General features: G+C 43.7%; 1 protein-coding gene across 1 annotated transcript; it reads right to left on the bottom strand.

Annotated features, from left to right (window-relative positions):
• Positions 1-15,127: 15,127 nt before the first annotated feature.
• LOC137367004 (histone H2A-like) lies at positions 15,128-15,517 on the bottom strand. Its single transcript, XM_068028501.1, has one exon. It carries the CDS (start codon positions 15,515-15,517, stop codon positions 15,128-15,130), a length of 390 nt encoding a protein of 129 aa, XP_067884602.1.
• Positions 15,518-15,717: the final 200 nt, after the last annotated feature.

Genomic DNA, 15,717 nt, shown 5'->3' with positions numbered 1-15,717 from the left:
TAGCCTTACGACAGGGATGTAAAAATATCCCCTATATTGTATTGTTTCACATTTTCTCAAAAGTTCCAGATTCGCTTTTCCAATCCGGCATCTATTTGGATTCATTCTCTGTCCTGTTTTAAAACAGTCTGTAACCGGCAGGCAAAAAGCCTCATTCACAGCATTCTGTAACCGGATACATTTCTGATCAATGTAAAAAAAACACGTCACACATTATAAATTGGTTCCTGTTCGTGGGAGACAAAGGAGGACTGTCCATTTTCAGTGTGAGGTGTTAAAGAGTGAGACTGAGGGTTCCTACACCACCGGGCTTTCTAAATAATGTACTTATTAATTATTGAAGCTAAACGTATGGGAGTCTGGGCCTTTCTCTTTATCTGTTAGTGTCCGATATGTGAATTTGGAGTTTAATCTGTACCTGTCAGTTTCTGTTATGGAAGGTTGTTTGATTTTGCCTCTGTACCTGTTAGTCAGTAATATGTTTGTGTAGCTTTACACTGCACATGTTAATTGATGACGTGTCAGTGTTGTTTTCACTCGACATGTCAGTCTCTGGTTTGCAAGCCTCGACTGCATTCTGTACCGATCAGACGACTACACATGAGGGTGGGTTTTAACCTGTTCCTGCCAATCTGTTTTATGTCAGTACTGTTTATTATCTGGATCTGTAAGTTTCTGATGAATGAATGTGGACTGTATTGTATCCCTGTCAGTGATCATGAAGAGTTATTTTACACTGTCACTGCCAGTATCTGAAATCCGAGTGTGGGTTGTGATCTGCATCTGCCTGTTTCTGGTATGTGACATGAGCATTGTTTTCCCTTGGTGTGTGTGAGCCTCACGTGTCAGAAGCTGGGTTTAATTGTACATCTCACTCTCTGCTGTATGGTTGTGGATTTTCATCTGGAAAGTTAATTTCTGATATGCGCGTGTGAATTTTATTCTGTGTGCCAATTTCTGGGATGTGAGTGTGTGTTCTTTCTGTTCCTGTCAGTTTCTGACATGTGAATATGGATTTCCCTCTGTTCTGGTCAGTTACTGCAATGAAAGGCGCTCCTTTATTCTGTGCCTGTCAGTTTCTGGTCTGGAAGAAAGATTTTTATTCTTTACCTTTTATATACTGACAAGTGAATGTGAGCTCACCCTGTATCTGTCAGTTTGTGACAGTTACTGTGTCTTTTACTCTTCACCTGTCAGTTTCTGATATGTGAATGTGGATTTTATTCTGTACCTGTCAGTTACTACAAAGCAAGTATGTATTTTATTCTGTACCTTTTTGTTTCTTGGAATTGATCGGAGCTTTTACTTGATATCTGTCAGTCTCTGGAATGTGAATGTTGCTATTACTCTGTGTCTGTCTGTGTCTGATTTGTCAGCAAGTGTTTTACTTTCCCTTTCTGTTCCTGACATATGAATGTGGATTTTACTATGTATCTCTCAGTTACTGGTATGTGATTGTGGATTTTATTCTGTATGCACAAGCCTATGATTAGTGATTGTTGCTTCTGTCCTAGACCTGTCACTATCTTGTTTCATATGTCCATTATTCTGTGCATGTTACTTTATGGGGAATGACTGCAGGCTTTATACATTTCCTGCCATATTACCACTATGACTTCAAGAGCTGGTCAGAAGCTGGAGATTCTGTGGTTAGTAACTCACGTCCTAACTCCTTAAAGACTTTCGACCACTGACAAGCCACAAGTCAGAAGTCTGATGTATTACTGCCCACTTGCCTGGATGTGTGCACCCCAAACAACATTCAAGAAACTCTATACCATCCAGGACAAAGCAGCAGGCTTGATTGGCTGACCATTCACCAGATTAGCTTTTTACTCCCTCCACCAACAGTGCACAGTGTGTACCATCTACAAGATGTACTGCATCAACCTGAGGAAGCACCGCGAACAGAACCTTTCAAACATCTGCTACCAAGTAGAACATGGGCAGCAAACGTATGCGGACATTATAACCTGCAAGTTCATCTCCAGTTCATATGTCATCCTGACTTGAAAATATAACATTATTCCAGCATCATCACTCAGTCCAAATTCTGCAACTCCCTACCTAACACCAATTTGGGTGTACCTACACTACAGAGACTGTTGGGAGCAAGAAGGCCGCTCGACACCATCTTCTAAAGGGCAATGAGAGATGGACAACAACTACTCTCCTTTCTACAGATGCTCACATCCCATAAACATACACTACAAATAATCATAAAGGTGTGTATATGAATAACATTCGTTCTGTGTCTGTTCATCACTGGTACAGTATGAGTGTGGAAGTCATTCTCCATCTGTCACTCTGAAAGACAGGATCTGTTTGTTTATATTTAAGGAACAATGAAGGAACTCTTACACATCTAGATCTGTCCAACTATCTGTCCCTCTTTGTTTGGTTTGAGAGGTGAGGGATTCATTCTTTATCTCAGAATGTGGAATGTGACTGTGGGTTTTTCTCTTTATCTGTCAATTACTGATAAACAGATGTGGGTTTTCCACTGTACCTGTCTACATCTGATGTGAGTGTGGTTTTAACTCTTTTCTGTTAGTATCCGATGTATGAGCATGTGCTTCAATCTACCTGCCAACTTCTGATGTGAGTATGGGTTTTATTATTTATCTATCAGCTTCTGGCATGTAAGTGTTGGTTTTGTCATGTACCTGTCAGTTTCTGCTGAAGTGAACAGTGGTTTTGGTTTGAATCTCTCACTATCTGTTATGTGATAATGAGTATTGTTTTGTCCTTGTCAATTTCTGGAATAGCAGAAAGCACATAATACAAAGCAAAATATTGTGAATGCTGGAAATTAAAAACAGAAAATGCTGTAAACACTCAGCAGGCCTGCCAACAACTGTGGAGACAGAAACAGAGTTAACCTTTCAGGTCAATGGCCGTTCATCAATGATCTGAAATGTTAACTGCCTCCCTCTCTCCACAGGTGCTGCCAGACCTGCAGAGTATTTCCAGCATTTTCTGCTTTCATTTACACTGTACCTTTTATATTCTGGCAAGTGAATGTGGGATCACTCTTCATCCTTTCATTTCTGATGTGTGAATGTGGATTTTACCCAGCATGTTGTCATTTACTGCAATGCAAATGCCTGTTTTATTCTGTACCTTTTTGTTTGTGGTAATTGATTGTGGGTTTTACCCTGCATTTGTCAGTCTCTGTAATGTGAATGCCGCTATTACTCTGTATTTGTCTGTGCATGATTTGTGAGGATATGTTTTACTTTCGCTGTCTGTTTCTGGCATGTGAATGTGGATTTTGCTATGTACCTCTGAGTTACTTTATGTGTATGTGGGTTTTATTCTGTTTCTGCATGTCTCTGATAAGTGTAACGTTTTCCCTGTGCCTATCAATATCACACTTGTCAATGTGGCCATTATTCTGTACTTGTTGTTTTATGGTAGTGCTTTTCCTGTCAATATCTGATATGCTACTATACATTTTATTCTGTACTTGTCAGATTCTGTGATGTGATATTGTTTTTCTCTGTCTATGTGTGTCTGGTATGTCATTATCAGTTTTACTGCGTACCTATTAGCTTCTAGTATCTGAGTATTAGGTTCACATTGTATATTTCAATTTGTTCTGTGAATCTGCTTCGGCCTTGAACTGACAGTTTCTATTCTGTGACTGGTCATTGAAAGGATGATTGTTAATTTCTGCTCAATAGGTATTTATTTAACTCTGTTCATGTCAGTCTCTGCAATGGGAATTTGTGATTAATGCTGAATCTGCCATTTGTTTATCTTGATGGCATGCTTAATTCTGTTCCTGTCAGTCTCTGTTTTTAAGGTATTTTTTCTGAGTATTTGTCAGTCTCTGACGTGTGAGTGTGGGATTTCCTTTGTGTCTGTAAGTTTTTAATGTGAATGAGAGGTTTTTAATTCTGTACATGGCAATCCTGAAAAACGAGCATGGGTTTTACTCTGTAACCCTCATACTCTGGTATTTGTGTTTGTGTCTTGTTCTTCTCATTACCTGTCTGTTTCTGAAAAGTTTGTTTGAATTTTACTTTGTACCAGTTACATACTGATCACTGTTTGTGGAGTGTACTCTGCACCTCTCACTTTCTTATGTGATTGAGATTTATATCTGTACCAGTCAATCTCTGGTATTTGCATCTAGATTTTACTCCACATCAGTCTAACTCAGAATTGTGAGTGTTGTTTTTTAGCTTGTTTCCTTTGTACTTTGCAGTATGGAACTGTAATTGTCACTTTCTGGTATTTGTGTGTAGCTTTTCTTTCATGTCTCTCAGTCTCTGTTGTGTTTTTCTGTATTGGGCGGGGGGTGAGTTGGTTTGCTTCATGCCTGTCAGTTTCTATATGTTAGTGCAGTTTTATTTTCTAGTGGGTGAGTGTTTTTTTTTCACTTCTTTTGCTGTATTATTCAGTTCCTTGGATACGGGTGTAAGTTTCACTCGATATCTCTCTATCCCTCGTCTATAGTTTATCTCTGTCAGTTTCTGATTTTGAGTGTGGGTTTATCTGTACCTGTCACTTTGTTTTATGTGAGAAACGTTTTATTCTGTATCTTTCAGTTTCTGATGTTTGTTTGTGTGTCTTGAACTTGTGCCCCTCAGTTTATTGCATGTGAATGTGGGTTTGACTGTTAATCTAACACTCACTTGTATATGAGTGCTGTTTACTCTTCATCTTTGATTGTCTGGTTTGTAAATTTAAGTTTTAACCTGTTCATTTAAATTTCTAATGTGCAGGTCTGGTTTTTGACCTGTCTATGTCATGTTCTGGTATACAAGTATGTGTTTCAGTCTGGCTTTTGAGTCTGGATTGTACACCACATCTCTACATTCTCTAGAATATGGGTGTGATTTTTAATCTGTGAGGTTTACTTTGTACATTTCATTCTCTGGTCTGTGACTGCTGAATTTATTCTGTATCTGTCAGTTTATGTTTTGTGAGTGTGAGTTTTAGTCTGTATCTGTCAGTATCTGGTATATAAATCTTCTTAATTATGTGTGAGTTTTAGTCTGTATCTGTCAGTTTATGTTATGTGAGTGTGAGTTTTAGTTTGTATCTGTCAGTATCTGGTATATAAATCTTCTTAATTATGTGTGAGTTTTAGTCTGTATCTGTCAGTTTATGTGATGTGACATTGGGTTTTAGTCTGTATCTGTCAGTATCTGGTATATAAATCTTCTTAATTATGTGTGTGTTTTATTCTGTATCTGTCAGTGTGTGAAGTGCAAGTGTTGGGTTTTCTTTGTACCTGTCAGTTATGGATGAGAGATTTTCACTCTCTAACAGTAAATTTCTTGGAATTCACTGTGGATTTCACTCTGTGTCTGTCATTCTCTGGTAGTTGAGTGTGGCTTTTAGACTGCATTTGCTATTTTCTGATATGTCAATGTAGATTTTAATCTTTAGCTGTTATTTTCTAGTATGCGAGTCTGGGTGTCAATCTGTCACTGTCAGTTTCTCATATGTGAGGGAGGCAGTTATTCTACACCTGTTATTTTCTGAAATGTGTGAAGGTTTTTATCTTTCCCTGTCAGTTTCTGGTATGTGATTGTTGCCTTTGTTCTGTCCCTATCTGTTTCTGTGAATGGAATATGGGTTCTGTTCCTGTCAATATCTGGTATGTGATTGTTGCCTTTGTTCTGTCTCTATCTGTTTCTGTGAGTGGAATGTGGGTTCTGTTCCTGTCAGTTTCTGGTATGTGATTGTGGCCTTTGTTCTGTCTCTATCTGTTTCTGTGAATGGAATGTGGGTTCTGGTCCTGTCAGTTTCTGGCATGTGAATGTGGGTTTATGCTGTATCTTTCAATCTTTGGAATTTGATTATGTGCTTTCTGCAGCACCTTTTAGCTTCTGTTAAGTGAATGAGATGTTAATTCTGCACCTGTCCATTGATAGTATATGAATGTTTATTTTACTTTGTACCTGTCAGTTTATGGAACATGAAGGTGTTTCCCACCCCATCCCTCGCCCCGCCCCCCCACCCGTAAACTTCCAATATGTGACTGTTGTTTTATGCTATACCTGCCATTTTCTGTATATGATTCTGGTTTTCGATCTTTACCTGTCAGTTTCTGTTACTTGAGTGAGTTTTACTTTGCACCAGTTGGTTTCTGGAATGTCTCACTTTTAAGCTGCACCTGTAAAGTTAAGATATAACACTGTGGGTTAATTCTGTATCTTTCAAACTCTAGTGTGTGATATGGGGCTTTTCTCTGAACCTTTCGATTTTTGGTCTGTGTGTTTTAATCTGCAGCTTACAGTTCCTGATAGGTGTGTTTGCACATTTTCTTTTTTTCTGCAGCTATCAATGTCTACTACACAAGTATGTGTGTTATTCCTATCATTCAATTTCTCTTATTGGAGAATTGATTTTTCTTTGTCCCTCTTAGTCTCTGGTATGTGTCCATGTGTCTTACGTGGTAACTGCAGTTTCAGTTAGGTGACTCTGGTGTTATTCTCTATCTGACAGTCTCTTGCATGTGAGTGGTTTTATTTTCTTCTCTGTAGCTGTCAGTCTCCCTTCTGTGGCTGGAGGTTTTAATCTTTACTTTAACTCTTTAATAGTTTGTAAATGTGAATTTTACTCTGTCTGTCTGTTTACTGTATATGGGTATGTTTTTTGAAATCATCAGTTTCATAGAATCATAGAAAGTTTAAGGCACAGAAAGAGGTCACTTAATCCCACCTTCCAGGATTTGTTCCTGAACCCTGTAGCTTATGGCACTTGAGGTTCATATTCAGAGTACTTTTGAACCAGTTGAGGGTTCCTGCCTCAACTATCCTTTCAGGCAGTGACTTCCAGACCCCCAACACCCTCTGGGTGATTTTCTTTCCCTCATCTCCCCTGCAATTTTTCTACCAATCAAAACAAAAGAACAAAGATAATTGCAGCACAGGAACAGGCCCTTCGGCCCTCCAAGCCTGCGCCGATCCAGATCCTCTCTCTAAACATGTTGCCTATTTTCTAAGGTTCTGTATCTCTTTTCTTCCTGCCCATTCATGTATCCGTCTAGATACATCTTAAAAGACGCCATCGTGCCCGCATCTACCACCTCCGCTGGCAACGCGTTCCAGGCACCCACCACCCTCTGCGTAAAGAACTTTCCACGCATATCCCCCCTAAACTTTTCCCCTTTCACTTTGAACTCGTGTCCTCTAGTAATTGAATCCCCCACTCTGGGAAAACGCCTCTTGCTATCCACCCTGTCTATACCTCTCATGATTTTGTACACCTCAATCAGGTCCCCCCTCAACCTCCGTCTTTCTAATGAAAATAATCCTAATCTACTCAACCTCTCTTCATAGCTAGCGCCCTCCATACCAGGCAACATCCTGGTGAACCTCCTCTGCACCCTCTCCAAAGCATCCAAAGCATCTATGGCCCTCGTCAATGACCTCTCTGTTCAGACCCTTCACCTCCACTCTGTCCAGGTCCCTCAAAATTCTGTACATTTCAATCAGCTCTTCCCTCAGCCTTCACTGTTCCAAAGAGAATATTCCCAGCCTATCCAATCTTTCCTCACAGCTGCATTTTTTCAGTTCTGGCAACATCCTCAGAAATCTCCTCAGTACCCTCTCTAGTGCAATTGCATCCTTACTGTAATGAGGTGACCAGAACTGGACACAGTTTCAGGTATGTGAGGGTGAGATTCAGTCTCTATTTTCCTGTATCCAGGATGTGTCTCTCTTGTGAGATTGATATCGTGCCTTTCAATCTGATCGTGGGTGTGCTTTTGAATTGAGATTGATGTACCTAACATTCAGCAGTACAGAATTGGAATGGATTAGAAGCAATGTATGTCTCTTCTGCTTTGTTTGATTGCTGGATTGAAAATATGTCTCTGAACTTGGGATCAGTGAGAGTTTGACTACTTGTGCTCCATGTGACTCTGGAATTAACTGATGGCCTCCAGGAGTGATAACATACCTACTCTGTGTTGTAAGGAGCTGACTGCACATTTCCTTGTGCCTGGGAATCATCACATTCATTCTGTTCCCTTGAAGTATTTGCCTGCAGAAAGGAAGAACAATATCTCTTGTAACTGAAGATCAGTTGAGGTGGAAGCTTAAGAGATTAAAGTAACATTTCAATTAATAATCATTATTACTGACCCGGAACGATAACTCTGCTTCCTTTCCACAGATGCTGCCAGACCTGCTGAGTGGTTCCAGCATTTCTTGTTTTTATTTCAGATTTCCAGCATCCGCAGTATTTTGCTTTCATTAAAGAGATTAATGTAACATTTCAATTAATAATCATTATGACTAACCACAAATACTCTCCAGAAATACAAAGAATGTCAATGTCTGATTTCACTGCAGATCTCAGCATCTGCTGACCAGGTGTTTTGACCGATTTACAGCAATTTAGTGACATCCAGAAACAAGCCAACATCTGCACTGCTCCAGGATTGGGATTACCTGAGGGATGTTTGTGCAGATCAGGTTTCTATTTCCACCTGACATTATAACATAAGAACCTAAGAAGTAGGAGCAGGAGTAGGCCATTCAGTCTCTCGAGTCTGATCCGTCGTTCAATAAGATTATGGCGGATCTGATCGTGGATTCAGCTCCATTATCCTGCCTGCTCCCAGAACACATTACTCCCATGGAGATCAAAAGTTTAACTGATCCTTGAATATATTTAACAACCCAGCCTCCACTGCTCTTTGAGGTAGAGAATTCCAAAGATTAATGACACTTTGAGAGAAGAAATTCCTCCTTCCCTCCGTCTAAAATGAGGGATCTCTTATTCTGAAACTGTGCGCCAGAGATCTTGATTCCCCTATTCACTGTACACTCACAGTAAACAGCGTGAAACAGGAGTTAAACCACCAACATGTATTACAGAACTGAGGCGAGGATCAGCAAAGATTTTCAACAGCAGCTTATTCACGTTCTGTCTCACTTACCTAGTGCACACACAGGCCGAGAAAGGCCTCTCCATTCCGCCGCTCACTCCATGTTCCGGGAGCAGTTCATCCTCCACATTGCCTCTCACAAACAGCCCGCGACTCCCCCTGAACTTGCCCCGGAGTCAATGGTGATCTCTGATCCAGACTGCGGACAGGGTCCCAAAGCAATGTGCTGCTGGAAGCAGATTGCTGTTTGCTGCCTTCCCCCGAGGCCGTAATATCTCCATTCACTCCTTTAAAAACAAACTCTTTCCACTCACTGAGTAGATGATGTTCAACAGATTTGCTGGAGGAGTGGAGCGCGCATGCGTACATTCGCTCATTCACAATCAGCGGTGGGGGCGGGTTAATACCGCGCATGCGCCGCAATCGGCAATAGTTTGAAAAACAAAAATCAATCGGAACTTTCTCCAGTTCAGTTTTATCTGATTTTGAGCAATGGAACCGGGACTATGGGCAAGATTAGAGAAGGTTTCCAGCTGGGAGATTACCCCTTTACCAAGCTCAACTTGAGATCATTCTCTGCACTATCTTTGCTGTTCATTAGCTCGAATTCTCAAAGTGATCCTCCGAGGGAGTCGATGTATTTGCCGGAATGGGGCAGGAGTTAATATATGACAGTTACAGTCACAGATCAATTTAATCAGATTGAAACTGTCTGTCACTGAGAGTCAGAGCGAAGGGTTTGAGCTGAAAGATTACAGAGTGTTCAACAGGACGGAGAAAGTTACATTTGGGACATTGTATGCCTCACTCTCTGACACTTTCCCGGTCTGTGAGATTAATAATGTGTCTTTCTCTGGCACCATATCAGTGAGAGATGAGATTGTAACGTCTGTTTCCCCAGGCGGATCTTTCGAGATAAAACGAATCTTACATTTCAGCCGAAAACTCAATAATTACAGGCCAGTCAGTCTAACCTCAGTAGTGGTCAAATTATTGAAATGTATTCTGAGAGACAAGATAAACTGTCACTTAGAAAGGCACATACCAACTGAATTGAATTTTAAAAAGGATGATAGATGAGGGTAGTGCAGTTGATGGATTCTACATAAATTTTAGCAAGGCTTTTGACAAGGTCCCAAAATACAGAATCTTTAAAAAATAGCATCTCATGAGATCCAGGGAAATGCAGCAAAGTGGATGTAAAATCGGCTCAGTGGCAGGAAACAAAGAGTAATTGTTGATGGCTGCTTTTGAGACTGGAGGGTTGTTTCCAGTGGTTTTCCTCAGGGCACAGTAATGGGTCCCCTGTTTTTTTGATGATCTACATGAACAATTTGGGCATAAATGTTGAGGAACACGATCAAGAAGTTTACAGACGACACCAACATTGGCAATGTGGTAGATAGAAAGGAGGATTGCTGTGGGCTGGAGGAAGATGTTTATGGTCCGGTCAAAAGTGCAGAAAAGTGGCATATAGAATTCAACCTGGAGAAGTGTGATGTGATGCACTTGGGGAGGTCAAACAATGCAAAGGAATACAGGATTAATGAGAAAATACTGAGAGGTGCAGAGGAGGTGAGGGACCTTGGAGTAAATGTTCACAGATCCCTGAAGGTAACAGGGCAGGGTGATAATGTGGTTAAGACGACATATGGAATCCTTTCCTTTATTAGCCGAGGTATAGAATATAAGAGGAGAAAGGGTATGCTGGAACTTTATCATCATTGGTTCGGCCAGAACTTGAGTACTGTGTGCAGTTCTGGTCACCTCATTACAGAAAGGATGTAATTGCACGAGAGAGGGTACAGAGGAGATTTACGAGGATGTTGCCAGGACTGAAAAATGCAGCTATGAGGTAAGATTGGATAGACTGTGGTTGTTCTCCTTGGAACAGAGAAGGCTGACGGGAGATCTGATTGAAATGTACAAAATGTTAACGGGCCTGGATAGAGTGGAGCTGAAGGGTCTATTTACCACAGCAGGGAGATCAAAAACTGTCCTGGGAACTCTACATTTAGCGAACAGTTCAACATGAGAGTGTGTAGATGTGAATATTGTGTAAGGGAGAGTGTATTAAAGGTGCAGGCGAGTTAGTCTAATGTCACTGTGTTTGTGGGTCCGGACACATCGCCGGATTTTCGAGTGTCTCTTGTGTCAAGTAACACGATTTTGCAGTCAAAGAAGCACATTACTCCCCTTCCCATCCCCAAAGTGAGAATTCAGTGCAGTTTCTTTGTTGAATTCAAGATTTCAGTCGAAAAGTCGAGAACATGTCAGTTTTCGGGGGAGAGAGCGCCATCAGTGCAGCAATAAAACAGGTTTCAGTCAAAAATGGAGTTTTTAATTCAAGTCCAAACTTTTCGACAGCAAGCATTCTGATGTCAGAGACAGGAAGGATCTAGTCTGGGACTCTGCAGTCCCCGAATTGCAGTGGAATTGGAGAGTTTAGGACCAGAAAGAAACACAGAGAGGCAGCAGGAGCCGGGAGTTGACAGCAGGTTGTCTCCGCCCCCGTCCGCTCACTGCCTTTAAGTTGCTCAGTGCCGCCACCACCGGCTTCAGTTCTGACCCAGTTCTGACTGACAGACAGAATTTGTGCAGAGTCCCGGACATGACTGATACAGCAGCCGCCGAAACGGCTCCTCCAGCTGCCGCCGCTCAAGTCAAGACTCCCAAGAAGAAGAAAGCGGCTCCGCGGAACAAGTCAGCCGGTCCCACTGTGAGCGAGCAGATCCTCAGGATTGTGGCGGATTGCACCGATCGCAGGGGGGACCTCACTGCCCGTCATAAAGAAGGCTCTGGGTCGGAGCGGGGTCGATGTGGGGAAGTTCAGGACCCAAATCAAGCAAAGTATCAGGAGGAATGTGAACAAAGGCTCCCTGGTGCAGAGCAGCGGTACGGGCGCCTCCGGCTCGTTCAAAATCCCTAAGCAGGGAACCAAGGGAAATGTGGGAAAGAAAGTGAAGTTCGGAGCAGGCAAAAAACCTTTAGTGGAGAAAACAGCTGGTGAGAAAGTGACAGCAAAGAAATCAGCAGCCAAGAAATTACCAGTCAAGAAACTAGCAGCCAAGAAATCGGCAGCGAAGAAAACAGCAGGCAAGAAAGTGACCAGTCAAGAAAGTAGCAGCCAAGAAATCGGCAGTGAAGAAAACAGCAGGCAAGAAAGTGACCAGCAAGAAGGCGGCAACGCCAAAGAAATCCCCAGGGAAGAAAGCAGCGCTTCCGAAAAAGTCTCCTGTGAAGAAGGCCAAAAAACCCAAGAGTGCCACGGGCGGAAAGGTGCTCCAGAAAGTTCAAACATCAAGGGGCAAGACCAAGCCGAAAGCAGCAAAGGCTCAGAAAGCAGCCCCTGGAAAGAAGTGAAACTGCACGGGAAACTTGTAGACATCTGAACCCAAAGGCTCTTTTCAGAGCCACCCACATCTCTCAGGAAAGAGCTGATCCCCCGCTCAAATGATCCCTGTCCTGCCGCCATGTGCACATTTCACATGGAAATGATGGGAAGTAAATGCAGGATCCCTGGTGACTCGCTGGCATGCACTACACTCAGCCCTTCCCCCACTCTCTGCAACAAAACAGAGGGATGTCCCGGCCTTACTGTAACTGGGGATCTGTTCAGAACAGTCTCAGTTCATGCTCGATTCACTAATTCAGGGTGAGAGGCTGTAACACAGGAATACTGGCGACAAACCCCACGTCACAACTCAAACCCCAATACATGAGTTTATCTAATTCAGCTGGGGTAAGGTGTTAGTAAACTGATCAATCCGTCTGGGAGGGAAGGTGTGTGGAAACGGGTTAACTTGTGATCGGAAGCACCGTACTTAGGCGGATATTTGATCAGCTTTTAATTGTTATAGATCCTTATTTAAATGCTCCGGGTTTCTGTTATCTTTGACTATAAAGGCCGAGTATGGAAGTTTTGTGCTGAGCTCTGTTGTTGAGCAATGTTTTTTTTGAATTGGCGGTTCGAGCAAGTGGGTGGCGAAGCTGGAGGATGAAAGACATTTCTCTGCTCTGTCTGTCACTCAATTTCCTCCCCGCCCCGCGTCTCGCTCTCTGTCCCTTTTTCAGTCAGGTCCGGGCGGGCTGTATAAAAAAGGCAGCAGAAACAGCTCGTTTCTCATTCAGCAACGATTTGAGTGAAGAAGCGTCATGTCTGGAAGAGGTAAAGGAGGCAAAGGACTGAGCAAAGGCGGAGCAAAGCAGCACCGCAAAGTGCTTCGTGATAACATCCAGGGTATCACCAAGCCAGCAATCTGCCGCCTGGCTCGCCGTGGTGGAGTGAAGCGCATCTCGGGGTTGATCTATGAGGAGACCCGCGGGGTGCTGAAGGTTTTCCTGGAGAATGTGATCAGAGATGCAGTCACCGACACTGAGCACGCCAAGCGCAAGACGGTCACCGCCATGGATGTGGTGTACGCTCTGAAACGCCAGGGCCACACTCTACATGGATTTGGCGGTTAAGTAAATCCACCAAACACAAAGGCTCTTCTAAGAGCCACCCAAAGACTCACAGAGAGAGCAGTGACCTTGCAACTTGAATTAATAAGATCCAGTTATCTGTATATTGTTTATCTTTTTCAACAACTGCTATTATACATCATTACATTCTCTCAGTAAATTTACAGATCGCAGAATTTTCACTGACTTTTTCTCTTCATTATTTATCGAACGCGTCATGAATTAAACGGTTGCATTAGATAATTTATATGTGAGGGTCTGAACTGCCGGCACGAAGCGGGATTTACTGCCGTTAGAGTAAGTAATGACTGGCGCTTTATTCCCGCCAGAGAACACTATTCAAACTGTGTTGTAAGACACAGAGGGGGATCATGGAAGAAAGAAATAAAGCTACAAGGAGTGAGATATTATAATTCTTCCCGCCAAATTCGGTGTTTTATCATCTTTGCCTTGTTTACTAATCTGAAATTGGCGGGCTTTTTGAAATTGATTCAATTTCAGTTTCAGCTACAGTTCAACCAATCAGGGCCCAGCAATTCCCGCCGCCCTTTGACTTCCCGGAACTGGTTTCAAATTGACTGATGGACGGGGCTGCATCCAATCACAACACTAGGGCGGTCCCTCTACTGTCTTAAATAGACAGTCCCTGAGCAGCCTCAACATTTACAGTGTCTTTGTTCCTGATCTTCTTCCATAATGGCCAGAACCAAGCAGACAGCGCGCAAATCGACCGGTGGGAAAGCTCCCCGCAAGCAGCTGGCTGCCAAAGCGGCCCGCAAGAGCGCTCCAGCCACGGGCGGAGTGAAGAAGCCTCACCGTTACAGACCCGGCACTGTGGCTCTGCGGGAGATCCGCCGCTACCAGAAATCCACCGAGCTGCTCATCCGCAAACTGCCCTTCCAGCGCCTGGTGCGAGAGATCGCGTAGGACTTCAAGACAGACCTGCGCTTCCAGAGCTCGGCCGTCATGGCCCTGCAGGATGCCAGCAAGGCTTACCTGATGGGGCTCTTTGAGGACACCAACCTGTGCGTCATTCACGCCAAGCGAGTCACCATCATGCCCAAAGACATCCAGCTGGCCCGCCGTTTGCGCGGGGAGCGCGCCTAAACTCACCCTGCCCGGAACTGAGTTTGGCATCAAATAACACAACGGCTCTTTTAAGAGCCAGCAAAATTGGCAAAACAACGAGCTGCGATCTCCTGTTGTCAGAGAACTTTGGTCTAGAGCAGATCATTTTACTAGAGAGCCGATCGTTGTGTAAAAGCTTTCGTTTGTGTAAACGGTAGATTTGCTAAAATCCCTGACAAATATCGCGAGATTCGAGCAGTTAAATGCCCGAATCCAGTAGGGAGAAGGCAGAGGGGAGATCTGATTGAAATGTGCAACATTTTGGCGGGCCAGGAGAGAGTGGAGCTGAAGAGTCTTAGCAGAGAGCTCAGCGACTATGGGGCATATGTTTAAAGTGATAGGTAGAAAAATTAGAGGGAAAACGAGAATTTTATTATCCTCTCGAGGGTGATGGGAGTCTGGAACTCACTGCCTGAAAGGGTAGATGAGGCAGAGACCCCCAACTTACTCAAAAGGAACCTGGATATGCATCTCGAGTGCTGTAATCTTCAGGGCGACGGACTGAAGACTGGAAGGTGGGAGATGAATCGGTGAATCGCTTTTCTGCCGGCAGCGACACGATGGGCCAAGTGGCCTCTGATAAAATTGCCGCCTGTCAGACAGCAAGCAGCCCTTTCACGGATAAAGTGGGTGGCTCTGAAAAGAGCCTTTGTGTTGGCAGATTTAAGTCAGGCCGCATCACTTGCTCTTGGTACTCGGAGCGCTGGTTTTCTTGGGGAGAAGCACGGCCTGGATATCAGGCAGCACCCCGCCCTGAGCGATGTTCACCCCTCCCAGCAGCCTGCTGAGCTCCTCGTATTTGCGGACGGCCAGCTGGAGGTGTCTGGGAATGATGCGGGTCTTCTTGTTTTCCCGGGCCGCGTTGCCGGCCAGCTCGAGGATTTCAGCTGTCAGATACTCGAGCACAGCAGCCAGATCGACCGGGGCTCCGGCACCCACACGCTCAGCATAGTTCCCCTTTTTAAGGAACCTGTGAACACGGCCCACAGGGAACTGCAGTCCCGCCCGGGAGGTGCGAGACTTGGCCTTGGACCGAGCTTTCCCACCGGTCTTCCCGCTTCCAGACATTTCCATAATCTGACAAACACTTTCAGGAAGAATACCCACAATAATCCCATTTACACCTTCGGGAGGAATGGTGTCGGGGGCACAGGGGTCATTGTGCTCTTCATGTGACCAATCAGAGAGCTGCTGAATTCATCAATCCGGAGACGCCAAGGAGATGAGGGCAGAAAATAACGGCGCGAAATTGTCAGACTGCAAAAGAT

This window comes from Heterodontus francisci, unplaced genomic scaffold (genome assembly GCF_036365525.1).
Source record: "Heterodontus francisci isolate sHetFra1 unplaced genomic scaffold, sHetFra1.hap1 HAP1_SCAFFOLD_409, whole genome shotgun sequence".
In the NCBI taxonomy this organism is placed as follows: Eukaryota; Metazoa; Chordata; class Chondrichthyes; order Heterodontiformes; family Heterodontidae; genus Heterodontus; species Heterodontus francisci.
The sequence above is the reverse complement of the archived record's forward strand: the minus strand, read 5'-3'. Positions and strand labels throughout refer to the sequence as shown.

Bases quoted from the DNA above. Each gene is read 5' to 3' on its own strand.
- LOC137367004 (XM_068028501.1), bottom strand. From the start codon at position 15,517: ATGTCTGGAAGCGGGAAGACCGGTGGGAAAGCTCGGTCCAAGGCCAAG.